A 16,612-nucleotide genomic window follows, 5' to 3' on the forward strand; every position below is an offset into this window, starting at 1 on the left:
ATGTCTATCAGTGGCTCAATTTAGAGGAGCTATACTTACAGAGGACTGCAATTTATTTATCTAAATAAACTCTACATTGGGAGGCTTTCGATGAATTTAGAGGAATTTCAGGGTTTGTTAGCCCCCTGAAATTATAGGTCTAATTTTGGGTGTATGTATCTCCTGGCAGTTGGTACCTTGCTCTTACCAAATTCTCAACAATATACGTATCTATTTATTTTTTTTTAAAAGGTTTTATTTATTTGTTTGAGAGAGAGAGTGAGGGGAAGGGGCAAAAGGAGACGAGAGAATCCCAAGCCGACTCTGCTGTGAAGCTCTATGGGGGGCTTGATCTCACAACCCTGAGATCATGATCTGAGCTGAAATCAAGAGTCTGACGCTTAACCAACTGAGCCACCCAGATGTCCCAACAAGATCCATATTTAAAAATAGTTAAGGGAGTGCTTGGCAACAATCAGTTTGTTCTCTGACAATCAGTTTGTTCTCTATATTTGAAAGTCTGATTCTGCTTTCTGTTTGTTTATTCATTTGTTTTGGGTATTTTTAGGTTCCACATATAGGTGAAATCACATGGTATTTGTCTTTCTCAGTTTGACTTATTACACCTAATATCTATGTTGTCCATCCATGTTGTCAAGATCTCATCCTTTTTTATGGCTGTATAATTCTCTCTCTCTCTGTGTGTGTGTGTGTGTATCACATCTTTGTTATCCACATAATACGTCTTTTGAAGATTGTTGTTATTTTCTTGGTATGATGCCACCAGGCTATTTTGAAGAATATTCAAGAAAGAGTCATATCATGCCATTCCTTCAATCACTCATTCATTCAGTTAATATATAGCAAGCACCTAGTAGGTGAGAGGCAGCCTTCTATGGGTGAAGGATATAATGATGAAAAGGAAACAGTAAAAAAAAAAAAAAAGTCTTGGTTTAGGGGAGTCTACATTCTAGTGGGGAGAGTTAGACAATAAGCAAGAAAAACAAGAAGTCATATTCACATTAGATAGTGTGAAGAAATCAGGAGAAAATTCAGCAGAACAGCAGGTATGGCATGTTTGGGTGGGGAAGGTGTTGAACTATTAGTTGGGCTAGCAGGGAAGGCTTTGAGAAGGTGACTTGAACAAAGGAAGAGCAGTAGTTGATGAGATCAGAGGGGCATTCGAGATCCAGGACCTTGTAGTTCTATGTAGGACTGAGACTTGTACTCAGAATGAAAAGGCAAGTACTTTAGTATTTGGGGGCAAGACAGACATGATCTAGACCACTCTGGCTACTGCCTTGAGATAGACTGAACTGAGGCATAAGGGCAGCAGAAGGGAGACAAGGTCGGAGGTGCTTCTGACTGTTGGGAAGAGAGGGTGGTGGCTTAGAATAGGGTGTAGGCAGTGAAGGGGCTGAGGAACTGTTGAATTGGGAAGTTCCCATGAAACTCTGGTACGGTTAGGATGCTCATGAGGATGTTACCTGTTTTGAAGTTATTCAGGCAAAAATTTCTTTCTGATATTACCCAGTCATAAAAAAATAAAATCTTTGCCATTTGTAATGACATGGTTGTAGCTAGAGAGCATTAAAATAAGCAGCATACATTAGTCAGATAAAGAAAAGTAGTATATGATTTTACTCATATGTGGAATTTAAGAAACAAAACAAATGAATATGGGGGAAATAAGAGAAGTAAACCAATAAATAGACTCTTAACTAGAGAAAACAAACTGATGGTTACTCAAGAGAGTTGGGTGGGGGATGGGTTAACTGGGTGGTGGTATTAAGGAGGACACTTGTGGTGAACATTGGGCGTTGTAAGTGATGAATCACTAAATTCTATTCCTGAAACTAATATTATACTGTATGTCAAGTAACTGGAATTTAAATAAAAACTTAAAAAAAAATTTCTTTCTGTTGTTAGTGTTAGGATTATTTGAACATTTCCCCTGAGCTGTTGGTTTCATTTTAGTGTAAAAGCACTCTGAATATATGATTGAACAATTTGATCAGAAGAAAGCATAAAGGAAATTAATAGTTCATCTTTAAAAAGTGAATTCAACTTAATGGCATTTTGTATATTACACTTACTTTGGTCATCTTACCATTAGGTTTCGCTTTGCTTGATTTTTTTTTTCCTCGCAGCTTAAAAACTTCTGCCTTTTTTTTTTTTTTTCAGTATTATTTGTGTTTCCGTAAACCTCTTTATATATTCCTTTCTGGTATAATGTAGGGTCGTATAAATATTTGTCTCATTGAGTCTATAAAAGGGGACATATTTCACACTCTCTTCAAGGTTGCATCTATTCCCTTTTCATTGTTGTGCTTGTTTCTCTGTTATGCAAGAGTGAAACCTGCCTGCAAGAATTCAAACCATAAGAATAATTTGTGTTTTGCATGGAACATTAAATAAAAGAATGCTTGTCTTATATAAGCAAGAACAACTGAGCTGTTTGGTCATTTGACTCGGAAGATCAGTTGAGTTAAAAGTGAGTCAAATCAATTGTTGGCCTGAATTATCTGCCACCAGTTGGTTCATTCAAAACACTTAGTCTAATGATATGTTGTATCTATGACACATCCTGATTATGAAACTTGCTTTTAGGTTTATTTTAAGAGATATTTTTTAAAAGTTTGAATTTAAATTCCAGTTAGTTAACAAACAGTGTAATAATTAGTTTCGGGTATAGAATGTAGTGGTACAATACTTCCATACCGTAGCTTGTGCTCATCGCAGCAAGTGCCCTCCTTAATCCCCATCAGTTATTTCATTCATCCCCCCAGCAACCTCCCCTTAGGAGAAAATTTTGTATCACAAACAGGTATCAAAAAATTCAGGGACGCCTGGGTGGCTCATTTGGTTAAGCAGCTGCCTTCGGCTCAGGTCATGATCCCAGCGTCCTGGGATCGAGTCCCATATCGGGCTCCTTGCTCCACAGGGAGCCTGCTTCTCCGTCTGACTCTGCCTTCCACTCTGTCTGCCTGTGCTCGCTCTCGCTCGCTCTCTCTGACAAAAAAAAAAAAAAAAAAAAAAAAAATTCATATGAGGGGCGCCTGGGTGGCTCAGTGGATTAAGCCGCTGCCTTCGGCTCAGGTCATGATCTCGGGGTCCTGGGATTGAGCCCCACATTGGGCTCTTTGCTCAGCAGGGAGCCTGCTTCCCCCCCCTCTCTGCTGCCTCTCTGCCTACTTGTGATCTGTCTGTCAAATAAATAAATAAAAGCTTTAAAAAAATTCATATGATTAGATAATGAGGAGTCCAAAGACCAATCGAAAGGATGTTTAGTCCTAAAGACACATTGTGATATCCATGTATAAGGAATCAAACTTCTGATGAAAACTGAGAGGCTGAAAAACAAATTTATCAGACAGCAAAATGTTTATGCTCATCCCTTCTCTTCCTGAGCGTCATTAAGTCATGAACTAAACAAACGTGTTTTCCTGTTTATTCATCACATGGTGCCAATTTGCAGATGTGACTTATGAGACATGTTTCTCACTTTATATTTTATAATATTCTTTGTGGTAAAGCTGTGAGTTCCATTTTAAAATAAAATCTCTCAGAATCATGGGAAGCTCTGAAAGGGATTATAGAGCTCACCCATCAGGGGGATTTGTATATAAGGAACCTGAGGTCTAGAGTGTCGAAGTCCCAAGTCCTACAGCTGATTAGTTGGAGAGTCTAGATCAACATTCAAGACTCCTGACACCTAATTCAGAGCTTTTTACCTCAGATTAACTTTCTGTAGTGAGCTGAATCCCCAGTTTGAGGTAACAAAAAACACTGGAACAACAAAAACGTTTAGGCTTTCATTACGAATCAAAGCCCAATATATTAAAATTATGCTGCCAATCTAATTCATGATGTCCTAGTACAAATAATCTTATTCATGATGTATTTCAAATTGAGTAGACTTCATGGGAAAGCTTATCCCTTGAATTCAGCCTATGATTTGGATATATTAAGCCCTCAACCTTTCCTTAGATTACTCTGATAACTCTCCAATGTGAGTATTACTGCATCTGCAAAAAAACACTAAGGGTTTCCACAAGTTTACAGGGTAATTTCCTCCTCTTTATTGGAAATAAATATGCAGTCATTACCTATGCAATAACTGTTTGGCTTTGTAGTATTATTGTGAATGTAATGGCTTTAGAAAATAAGAGAAATTTAAGAGTTGAGTATGAAAAAAATTAATGTTTGATGGTGTACGTATTGAATCAACCTTATGAACACTTTTGTTTAGTTAAAAATTTGGTCTTACCCTATGATGCCTGGTTTGTCATGGCATAAAGGAACATTAAAAATATTTTGAATAAACTATATGTGATATGTGGCTAATATTATATTTTAAGCATGTGCACGGGAATGAGTCTATAATGTCTAGCTCTACTTTAATGTGAGACACTTCTCTAATATTGATGCACAGTATTATAGAGGATTAAAAGTTAAAGACTTATTCATAATCCTTTTCCTTTTATATTTCCCCAGACAACTTGTAGAGATCGATGTCGGGTGTTTTTGTGTGTTGTATGTTATTTGTTTTAGATGTACTGTTTTTCAGGTCTACTTCTCTGAAGTAAGATGACTTGTCAAAAATTCTGTGTGGCTTTGTTACATTGGGGTAAGTAATCTGCTTTTTAAATCTCCACATATAAGAGATTTTGCCCTTAGAGATGCTCTTTCCTTTCTTTGGCTAGCACAATGTCCCCTGTCTGAGTTAGAAATTCTCATGCTCATGATTAAAAATACAAACCAAACCAAAGTGTAAGGGTGAAAATGAAAAAATCCTTACCAATCTCCTGGGCACAACCCGACGTGTAACTTTTCAGAACTGTAACACACAAATACACACAATTTGTATCTATGGTTGTGAAAATAGAATTGGTCTCTATCTATTGTTCTGTTATTCTTTTTCTGTTTAATAGTTTTTCAGTTTATCATGACAACTTTTTTTTTTTTACCGAGTACTTACTGATATGCTTATTAATTTAATGGTTGCATAGCAATGAACCTATGACTATACCTTAAATTATTAATTTACTAGACCAATTCCCCATTGATAGACATTTCTTTATCTGTTATAAATAATGCTGCATTGAAATCCATGCATGTATCTTTGTATATTTGGGAGAATATTCCTGTTGATTAATTATTAAAGAGGAATTTCTATGTTAAATAGTATGCACATTTAAAAGTTTGGTAGGTACTGTGAAATCTTCTCCGCAAATCCTTGAACCATTTGCAGTACCAACACAAATACGTGAATCCTATCCCATGGTATTTTTGTCACAGATGTATATTATCGTTCTTCTACCTTTTTGCCCTATCAAATACGGAAAACATGACATCTCATTTCAGTTTTGTTTACTCAATTATTTGTGAGGTTGAGAACTGTTTATAGGCCATTTATATTTCTTATGCAAGTTTCTAAATCATGTACTTTGGCCATTTTGTTGCTGGATTTTATCTTCGTACATTTTCAGAATTTCTAAAATACCACTGATATTCAGCACTGTATTAGTTAGTGTTCTCCAGAGAAAGAGAACCAGGAGGATTTATAGAGCAAGATAAAGAGATTTATTATAAAGGCCTGGCTCACAAGATGGTGGAGCTTGGAAAGTCCCATGACCATTGGTTGGTCAGCTGGAGAGCCAGGGGAACTGATGGGATATGTTCCACTCAGGATACTGGCAGGCTTGAAACCCAAGAAGAGCTGATGATCAGTTTGAGTCCAAAGGAAGGAAAAGACTGAAGTCAGTCAGGCAGCTAGATTTCCCTCTACTTCAGCCTTTTTGTTTTATTCAAGTTTCCAACTGATCCATAAGGCCCATCCATGTTTCCATGGTAGGGAGGGCAATCTGCTTTTCTCATTTTACTGATTCAAATGTTCAGTTCATCCACAACATCCTCACAGACACTCCCAAAATTTTTGACCAAATGACTGAGCACCCGGTAGCCCTAGACAAGTTGACACACTACCTTAATCATCACAAGCCCTTAACCATTTATTATGTTTTTTTCTTCCTGCCCACTGTTTGCTACTTTGTTTTCTTTTATAATACAGAAAATTTATTTATGCACACTAACATCCTTATACATGTATAGAAACATGATATGGTGACACTTGAATGTTTTCATTTAGTAAATGTAGCATTATTAGGTTATAAATGTATAATATCAGATGTTAGTGAAAACTAATTCTCTGTACCAAGGAGCAATTTACTTGGTGATAATATGTAAAATATATCGCTATGACACAAAATAATAGATTTATTCTTAAGTGGAAGGAAGATGCCATTTTAAATGCTATTTTACATTATAACTCCAGTAGACAATGCAAGTGTAATGTTATAAGGGGATATTGTCAAGTGATGATGTTTATGTTGAACATTTCCGTCTTGAATATCACCAGAAGAAGACTTAAATGTATACTAGTCTTCCTTCTATCCACTGCAGGAGTATCCTCAAGTGAAAGCTCACAGATAATTTTTTAATGTCATGATTTTAACTATTATAAATCATAGTAAGCTTCTGTTTGAAATTAGTCACCCATTGCCAATGACTTTTTAAAAAATTTTATTTATTTATTTGAGAGAGAGAGAGAGAAAGAAGATGAGTGGGAGAAGCAGACTCTCCACTGAGCACCAAGCCCAAGGCCTGAAGTCCGTCCCAGAAGCTGGATCATGACTTGAGCAGAAAGCAGGCATTAAGCAAATGGGCCACCCAGGCGTCTGCCCCACCAATGATTTTTGAACATAGTATTCTCTGACTTGTTTCTTACTGCATTCTAGAGATATTTTGATTAAAAAAAAAAAAAACCCAGAAAACTCAAATCATCTAATTTAGGCTGTGTTCCAAGTTTTTTAAAACTAAATTCAGGTTGGGGCACCTGGGTGCCTCAGTCATTTAAGCATCTGCCTTCAGCTCAGGTCATGATCCCAGAGTCATGGGATCAAACGTTGCATCAGACTCTTTGCTGAGCAAGGAACCTGCTTCTCTCTCTCCCGTCTACTGCTTCTCATGCTTGTGCTCTTTCTCTGTCAAGTAAATAAATAAAATCTTTTAAAAAATTAAAGTCAAGCTTTTTTTTAAACAAAACCTATTTTAGCTGGCAGCCATATTGGGAGCTTGTCCAGCTGTCCACCTGTGTGTTCTAAGCATCTCCTTGGCTAATCCAATCTGAAGGTGCTCTTCTAAGCTTCTCTCGAAGTTTTCTTTATGCATACTGTTTTTTCTTCTTATAGCCATTTATAGATTTATAGAAAATACCCAAAATAATTCCACTGTTAACAGATTTCAGAAAATCTATACTACAAGGAACTATCAAAAAGTAACAACATACTCATTCTCTCCCCAATGAGAGAATTTACTAATTTTTATTAGGCTCCGTTCAATGTGTTTCACATAGGCTTTCCAAAAGGTTTGTTGTTTGGTGAAGTTTTTTGAATCAGGAGAGTTCTTGGGATGTTGTTACCATGATAACATGTGCCTTCAGATGCAAATTCTGGATTCCTGGCTGTTTAGGGCTCATCTGGAGGGAAAGAAATATTATTTGCAAAAGAAGCGTGTAAAATAGAACCATTTTTTAATTAAACTGATTCACTAGTTGCTATGTCTATGATGTTTATTATTACATTTTAAATTTCAAATACTTCTTTGAGGATTTTAGACTCAGTTCAGCCAACTGAATATTCCATGTGCAGCTAGAAAATGTGCTTTTAGTTAATACCAACAAATATTCATAGTTTTGTAAAACCAAAGAAATAAGCTGTTTTTATTGACATGTGCTAATTTCAGAAACATGTTAGAAAGATGAAGTCCAAAGAAACATAGTTGTAATGAGGAGTCACTTTTGGTGATGTTATGATACCTAATTGTTATCAGTGTGGGCAAAATGTTAGTCATGTTGGTCATGTTTGCTTTAATTTTTGCATCTGATACCTTTTTATGTTAGTTCACTTTTATGGAAAAGTTTAGAAATCAAACTTTAACAGTCATTACCTATATATTATTTAGGTATTTTTACATATATTACTATAATAATTTAAAGCTTTTTTGGTGAACTGGTTTTTTAAAAAATTGTAATTTTCTCACATTTTTACATTTACCCTAATTCTTCAAAATTCTCATTCCATGCAAATCCATGCAAAATTCTCAGAATTCTCATTCTGCATTGGTTTATATGTGAAGCAACCCAGCTGTTGAATTATATGAGTAACTTGTAAAAGAAATAATTATTGAGAATTAATTATTTCATTTTCAAATAATTACTGATTAAAAAACCAAGTACCACTCTTCAGAATTTTTTGGTTATGAGATTATATAATTATTCTTAATTTTTATGTCTAAAAAGTGAGAATTTTCTTTAACCAGCAATGGAATTTTCCTGTCTTTGTGCATTGATTCTTGGAGAGTGCATTAAAGACATGTCTAGGGTAATTCAAGAGATCATCCAGCTGTTCTGATGCTGAAGACAAACTCTTCTAAAAACACTCATAGTACTAACATTTTGGTAATATTTCTTTAAGAAATATTAAAACAATACTTTAATATTTGTTTATATGATTGCACATCGAGATATTTCCCACTTATACTGGAAGCTCATTAGAAATTTTTTTTTAAGTGCTCAACATCACTTGGCATCAGGGAAACACAAATCAAAACTGCAGGGAGATACCACCTCATACCAATCAGGATGGCTAAAGTCAGGAAGCAACAGGTGTTGGCCAGGATGTGGAGAAAGGGGGGCCCTCTTACACTGTTAGTGGGAATGCAAGCTGGTGCAGCCATTCTGGAAAGCAGTATGGAGTTTCCTTAAAAAGTTGAAAATAGAGCTACCCTAGACCCAGCAATTGCGCTACTGAGTATTTACCCCAAAGATACAAATGTAGTGATCCGAAGGGGCACATGCACCCGAATGTTTATAGCAGCAATGTCCACAGTAGCCAAACTATGGAAAGAGCCTAGATGTCCATCAGTAGATGAATGGATAAAGAAGATGTGGTATATACATACAGTGGAATATCAGCCATCAAAAAACACAAAATCTTGCCATTTTCAATGACATGGATGGAATTAGAGAGTATTATGCTAAACGAATTAAGTCAAACAGAGAAAGAAAATTATCCTATGATCTCACTGATATGAGGAATTTGAGAAACAAGACAGATGATCAGAAGGTAAAGGAGGGGAAAATGAAACAATATAAAACCAGAGAGGAAGACAAACCATAAGAGACTCTTCATCTCAAGAAACAAACTGAGGGTTTGTGGAGTGGAGAAGAGTGGGAGGGATGGGGTGGCTGGGGACGGACACTGGGGAAGGTATGTGCTATGGTGAGCACTATGAATTGTGAGACTGATGAATCAAGACCTGTACCCCTGAACCAAATAATAAATTATATGTTAATATAAAAAAGAATAATTTTTAAAGAAAAAGTGATTGAAATATTTAGCTATAATTTTTTTCATTAAAATGTAAATATAGAAGGCTAGATTAATCAGCATTTGAAAATGCTTCATTCGAAGCATTTGAATTCAATTTTCAGATTTCCAAGAAGAGGTGCTAAAGGGTGAAGTTATCTCAGTAAATCAATAGACCCTTCCAAGTATCACACATTGTATAATGGAAGCCCAGAGCTCTGCATTAGGCACAGACTGAGCACTACATGGTTTAATTTCAGGTATTTCCTATTTATGTCTTAATCAAAATGACAAATTGTTTTTCTGTGTGTCTTTAATATCCTAACAGAATTTATTTATTTGACAACTGCACTTAACTTGGCATATCCAATTACTCCCTGGAGATTTAAGCTGTCTTGCATGCCACCAAATACAACCTACGACTTGCCAACTGGAATCTCCAAGAACACTTCCAATCTGAATGAACATTATGAGGCAGTTGTCAAAGCTAAATTGAATTTGAGTACTACCTACTTTTCTAACTTATCTTCCAAAACAACTTTCTACTGTTGCTTTTGGAGCAAGGAAGATAAAAACTGTTCTGTACATGCAGACAACATTGATGGGAAGGACTTTGTTTCAACAGTAAATTCTTTAGTTTTTCAACAAATAGGTAAGTATATTAATGTTCCAAGCATTACCTATTAACTGTGTGTGTGTGTGTGTTTTAAGATTTTATTTATTTATTTGACAGAGAGAGAGCATAAGCAGGCAGAGTGGCTAGCAAAGGGAGAGGAAGAAACAGGCTCCTGGAAGAGCAGAGGGCCCCATGTAGGGCTGGAGCCCGATGTGGGGCTCGATCCCAGGACCCTGGGATCATGACTGGAGCTGAAGGCAGTTGCTTAACCAAGCCACCCAGATGTTCCCCTAGTAACTGTTTTAAACAAAATGTTTTCCTTCTCTGAAACCTGTATGAAGAAATGTAATATAGATGGGATTCTTATACATATCATTTTGTCTTAGTAATAATATTATGATTCATCATGTGACCAAACTAATGAACCCCAAATTATTTTATATTTTATAAAAATACAATGAGGGGACTCTTTTTTCCTATAAATCTATCACTTGCAATCTTCTAAATTTGCTTTAAAATAGAAAAAGCACACCTTATTTTGTTGAAAAGATAAAATATTCAAAATATTCAATTGTTGGGGGCACCTGGATGGCTCACTTGGTTAAGCGTCTACCTTCAGCTCAGGTCATGATCTCAGGATCCTGGAATTGAGCTCTGCATTGGGCTCCTTGCTTAGTGGGGAGTCTGCTTCTCCACTCCCTCTGCCTTTCCCCAACCCCTGGTTTGTGTTCTCTCTCTCTCTATCTCTAATAAATAAATAAAATCTTTTAAAAATATTCAACTGTTGAATTAGTTAAATTTTAAAACATTTATGAATAATATTTGTTCAAGCAAGGAATCTTTCAGTAGCCAATTACATATTTTAAATCAAGGGGGTTTTGTTGTTTAAGTATAATGCATACTGAATGTAGCTAGCGTAATAATTCTGCATCTGAAAATCAAAACCACAAAGTTATTTCCAAGCCTTCTGGAAAAGCTAACAGAGCAGCGTCAGTTAAATCAGTATGCAGAGACCTATAGTATGAAAATAGAGGCACACATAAGTATAATACTCCTATAAAGGGTTAATCAGAATTTCTCAATGTCAACATTATTAACATTTTGGGCCAGACAATTCATGGTTATGGGGGGGCTGTTCTGTGCATTATAGGATGTTTAGTAACATCCCTGGCTTCTGCCTATTAGATACAAGTAGCTCCTTCCCCCAAACATATCTCCAAATACTGCCAGATGCCCCTGAGGGCCAAATTGTCCCTGGTTGAGCATCACTGATTAGATGGTTAGAAACACTCCAGTTCATTGAAATCAGTGCAGGAGTAAGAACAAAGCATAAATATACAATAAATTCAGAGTTTTAAAACAAGTTAGTAGTAATAGCTCTTAGTGTCTCCAAATGAGTCGATGGCCATTAATTAATAAAATTCATTTAATTTTAAATGAGGCATATATATTTTTTTAATTCATAGGGGAACTTAGCTATTTGGCAATTATTAAATATACCAAGAGTGAACTTAATAAGGCAGGGTCTTTGTGATGAGCTTTGATCAAAAAGTGTTAGTACTTTCTTCAGTTTTCAAGAGGAATGATTATGATGCTGTAGATTTAAATTTTACACATAAATAATATTTCCATAACCAGTCGCTTCTTAGTGAATTTAAGTAAAATTGGTAGGTTAAGCAGCGATTGCTGAGGATTTCAACAGGTGGTTCTGTCAGGCATACTGTTTACTTTGTAAGGGCTCAACAGTTGTAAAATCCCGACCAGCTACCAATCCTTCAGGTTTGGGGAAATATGTTAGTGTTGTCTTGGGTTAGCCATTATTTGTAGTTGTTGCTCTTCTTGCTTTTTAAATTACAAATCACCAGTAATTTATTACCAGGTAAGTTTTCCAGGGCACAATGAAGTATATTTGCATCAGTTGTATTTGGGGCCTGTGATATTACAATAATAAGAATTCAAGACATGAATCATGGTTCACATGTGAATCACTGTGCGTTTAGTGCTAAAGCAGACTCAGAAATACTGCTCCCATTTGCTTATCCCTTGATGTTGAATATATTTTTTTTCCTCTTCGAAAGTGAGCGTGAACTGAGCTAGGTGAGGTCTTTTGTCCTGCTTAAGCAGTTGAAGATTTGGGGGGGGGGGGAGAGTTTGAGAATTTAACTCTGTTACTTACCTAAAAGGAAACTGGGGACCTCGGGGGCTAAGTGACTTAGGTAGATACATACCACTAGTTAGAGCCGGTTCCTTTTCTCTCAGAATAGGTAATGGAAGTTGTATCAGAACACTGGTAAATTTAATTTAGTTCTTCTTTTTCACTGAGTTGTTCCGAATGTTTTTCAGATTTAATGTAGTTTATTTTTAATTCAGGTGCAAACTGGAACATACAGTGCTGGATGAAAGAGGACTTGAAATTATTCATCTGTTATATGGAGTCATTATTTAAGAATCCTTTCAAGACTTATGACCTTAAGGTCCATCTTTTATATGTTCTGTAAGTGCCAAATAAATTAATTTGGAAATTTCTATGATACAATTTTTTTTAATGCGAGAGCTTCCATATACAGAAATGGATTATGAAAACTCTCCTCTCCCTACATTTCCTTTTGTATGTATGTCCATTTCTAGAGGGCAGTTTTATGTATTTTTCATGCAATATTAATCTCTGTTAGGTTTCCTCTTTGCTCCTCCTGTTGATTAAGGTAGCAAGACATAGCAATTATGGATGGGCGTATATTCTGCAAGAAGGATGAGCTCAGTTCAGGGCTCTTAGATATTTGAGTGCAGGGGGAAAACTTGTTATACATTTCTTTTTCAAGCAGATTCTTTTGTCCTTTTCGATCATTTTATTAGCTTAGAAATGTAAGTGTTCAATATTTATTTGTGCAGAGTAGAGAGTCAAGATGGTGGTTTTAAATAGCCATACACTTATGATTCCAGCGAAGACATCATTCAAGTTTCGTAATAACTCCAGTGACGATACTTATCATTTCTAGATGAATTTTAGCTCTTTTCTGTGACGCTTAAGGAGAAGGATACTAATTCCTTTCAGTTCTACAGTTTTGAGGACATGCTGTTGAGAGGCAATGTGCTAGAAACTGTCCATATAAACATGAGTCAAGAGAGGAAGTGGAATAGTAGTAACCAGGGACTAGGGGTGCAAGTTCCCGTTTAATGTACAAAATTTCAGTTTGGGAAGGTGTGAAGAGTTCTGAAGCTGGATGGTGGTGATGATTATCGGACAATGTGAAGTACTACTGTCACTGAACTGTACACTCAGAATGGAAAATTTTATGTTATGTATATTTTAAATAAAATAATTATATTAATTATATATTCAAAAATCATTTTAAGTTAAAACAATTTATTTATTTATTTATTTATTTTAAAGATTTTATTTATTTATTTGACAGAGAGAAATTACAAGTACACTGAGAGGCAGGCAGAGAGAGAGAGAAGGAAGCAGGTTCCCTGCTGAGCAGAGAGCCTGATGCGGGACTCGATCCCAGGACCCTGAGATCATGACCTGAGCCGAAGGCAGCGGCTTAACCCACTGAGCCACCCAGGCGCCCCAAAATAATTTATTTTTTTAATTTAAATTCAGTTCGCCAACATGTAGTATACCCTTATAAATTAAAATAATTAAAAGAGAAATTTAAAGATGTTAAAAAAAATAGAAGGGTTATGACATCTGTCTCAGAGGCATCACAGACTATTGTTGGGGCAGATTTGCACATCGCTTCAGTTGGAGTAGTTACTCTTGTATGTTGTTTAGGAATGTACGTGAAACCATGGGAGCACAAGATTGTTGCGGAAGCCTTAGGTGGGGATGGCTAGTGCAGCTGAATTCTAGGTGACTCTGGAAGCCTGCTAGCCCCTGTTTCTTTGGGTAGTTCTCATTAAGGACAGCCTTCTGAATGGGACTGCCCGATTGGTGAGAAGGTGCCCCCAGCTGCCAGTGTCTGAGCTTTACAAAATGTTAGATTTTCCAGACAAATGCTGGGCAGTCAGGAAACCTAGATACATGTTCACAACAGAAATGACTGCGCTATGGATCTCTAGAGGCGAACAAAGTAACGGGTTGTAAAGTGGGAAAGGTTGGAATAGTAATTGGTGATGGACAGCCAAGGGTGGACATTAAAAGGACAGGAAAGAATGAGCTTGTTTCTAGTCTGTAGATTATGACCCAGCAGGGGAGAAAGGTTGAAGATATGGTGGAAGAGAATCCATTGAAGATCTATGACAGAGAGTGAGTATTTAAATAAGTAAGTTCCAGGAAGAGCGCACAGATGGAAGGTTGGTCTTAAAATGAAGGAGGCTCACTTCAGCTTTGAGTAATGAGGAAAGAAAGGAAACCCTCTTTTGGTTGGAGATATATTTGAAGTTTAGAGCAGAAAATTCCCTACTTTTTTGAGCAAAATAGATTTTGGTTCAGAGAAAAGAATTCCTTTGCAATGTAGCACATTCCTACGATGACCTAAATATTTTGGATGGTAATCAGAAACTCCCTGGGTGCTTACTCAAGAGAATTTCAAACATTATCAGCAGGGTAGGGCAGTGTGCTTGGTGTTAAAGCTCTGTGACTATCTGTAAGGGTTTAAATTTTATTATGTATAGATTATATTTACATCTAGAGGTCTGCATTTTCAGAAAAAGATATCGGAATATATCAGAATTTACAAAGTTGCATAGTACCTTGGCTACAGCTATGAATTTTCATTTCACTTCACTCAGCCAAGTAGTCACTGGTCTATTCATATAAATTGTCAGATCCAGGAAAATGAGAAAATTATGATAAATTAACTTGCTCATATGATGAATTTAGCAGATTGTTTTTGACCGGCTATTATTATTATTATTATTATTATTATTATTATTATTATTATTATTATTAGAGGTGGAGAGAGAGAAGTTGGAGGAGGGGCAGAGGGAGAGAGAGAATCTTAAACAGGCTCCCTACCCAGCACAGAGCCTGACTCAGGGCTCCCTCTCACAGCCCTGAGATCATGACCTGAACTGAAATCAAGAGTCAGGTCCTTAACTGCCTGAGACACCCAGGCATCCTGAACTGCTTTTATTTTGAACTCAGGCTTCTAAAAATATCAGTACAGGAAAACTTATCATAATTGCATGCAGTTTGAGAAATATTGTGGGGTTGTGGCATTCCCCCTCCCACATTAATTGTTCTCTCCTTTATACAATTTGGTTAATATGTCCATTTTACCCATTGTTACATGCTGTTTCTGTCTTGAATTCTGTTGTGTGCATCTTTGGGCACTATATCTCCAAATAATTTAAATAAGACTTTTCAGATTAGAAGGAAGAGAGTCAGTATAATGAACCAGACCTCCATGGGAGGGCAAATCCATAAGGGTAGTTTCTGGAAGAAGAGATTTTAAATCAAAATCCCCTTCTCCAGACATTAGAGAATCCTTGGAAGAAATCTTTCAAATGCTTCTATGTGTAAATAAGTGTGTTTCTTTCTTTTTTTTTAAACGTTTTATTTATTTATTTGTCAGAGAGAGAGCGAGTGAGAGCGAGCACAGGCAGACAGAGTGGAAGGCAGAGTCAGAGGGAGAAGCAGGCTCCCTGCGGAGCAAGGAGCCCGATGTGGGACTCGATCCCAGGACGCTGGGATCATGACCTGAGCCGAAGGCAGCTGCTTAACCAACTGAGCCACCCAGGCGTCCCAATAAGTGTGTTTCTTAAAGGAACTAAAACCTAATGTTTATAAGGGGTTTAAAGCCCTATAAATATGTCCCTTAAGGGAAAGCATTGTTTGAGCTCAGATATTAATGTTTGTAGAGAATCCAAAGGAGAGATACCATAGAAATGTGCTATTTTCAACTACTTTAGGACATTTTATCTTTGACATGGAAGAGAAATCCTTTTCTTCCTTCATGAGATGTTTACTGTGTGCACCAGCCACTGAGCTGAGTGTGGGCAACCACGCTGAACAGCTCAGACACAGCTCAGACACATAACAAAGTTTGAAAACACTGGTGAAATAAACGTAGGGACTTGTGAAAACACATAGAGACAGGCACTAGAAGTATCTGCCTGAATTACGAGGGGGACATCGGACGAACCAGGTAGAGTGAGGAGCATTTGCAAGGTCCCAAGTTCACATCTGGTCATTTGAGGACATGAAAAGGTAAGTATGGTTGCGTTAACAAGTTGGGGAATGGTGAGAAATGGAGGTGGATGAATAAGGGTCATCCTGAGTTTGGGCTTCTGTAACTGCTAACACCTCATTTACTCTGTCTCTTTACTATTCCCTATCAGCATTCCTGGTGATTTCCATGTTCATATGGATGACCTTCAACTTCTTGAAGGCTTTACTTCCCCTATTCTTTCTTCTCCACCCCATCTGGTTCATCCATTCTTGTGGACTTGTTCCAGACCTTGCCATTACCGGTAACCGTGCTCTGTATTTCAGAGTCAAGCACCTCACTCTCTGACCATCTCTTCCTCCTCACCTTAGGCTTCTTCCCTCTGTTGCCTCAATGTCTGGAATAATTCTCCATATTTCTTGGCTCTGCCTTCTGAATTTCTTTTTCTTCCGTTTCTTCTGTACCTCTCTGCA

The 16,612-nt window shown here is 36.8% G+C and overlaps 1 protein-coding gene across 8 annotated transcripts in view; it reads left to right on the forward strand.

Annotated features, from left to right (window-relative positions):
* The window catches only part of LEPR (leptin receptor), a 90,513-nt gene that overhangs the window by 20,046 nt on the left and 53,855 nt on the right, over positions 1-16,612 (forward strand). For 5 of the 8 annotated variants that reach the window (XM_082687880.1, XM_082687876.1, XM_082687874.1 and 2 more), the window contains 3 exons: positions 4,550-4,609; positions 9,739-10,062; positions 12,397-12,520. In XM_082687880.1, coding sequence (XP_082544006.1) covers positions 4,570-4,609; positions 9,739-10,062; positions 12,397-12,520 — 488 coding nt within the window. In that variant the 5' untranslated portion in view covers positions 4,550-4,569. Of the gene's footprint in view, positions 1-4,533; positions 4,610-9,738; positions 10,063-12,396; positions 12,521-16,612 lie in introns of all 8 variants that reach the window. The other 3 variants (XM_082687879.1, XM_082687881.1, XM_082687875.1) reach the window with 1 other exon arrangement.

The sequence above is a fragment of the Mustela nivalis genome (genome assembly GCF_964662115.1).
Source record: "Mustela nivalis genome assembly, chromosome: 10".
Classification (NCBI taxonomy): Eukaryota; Metazoa; Chordata; class Mammalia; order Carnivora; family Mustelidae; genus Mustela; species Mustela nivalis.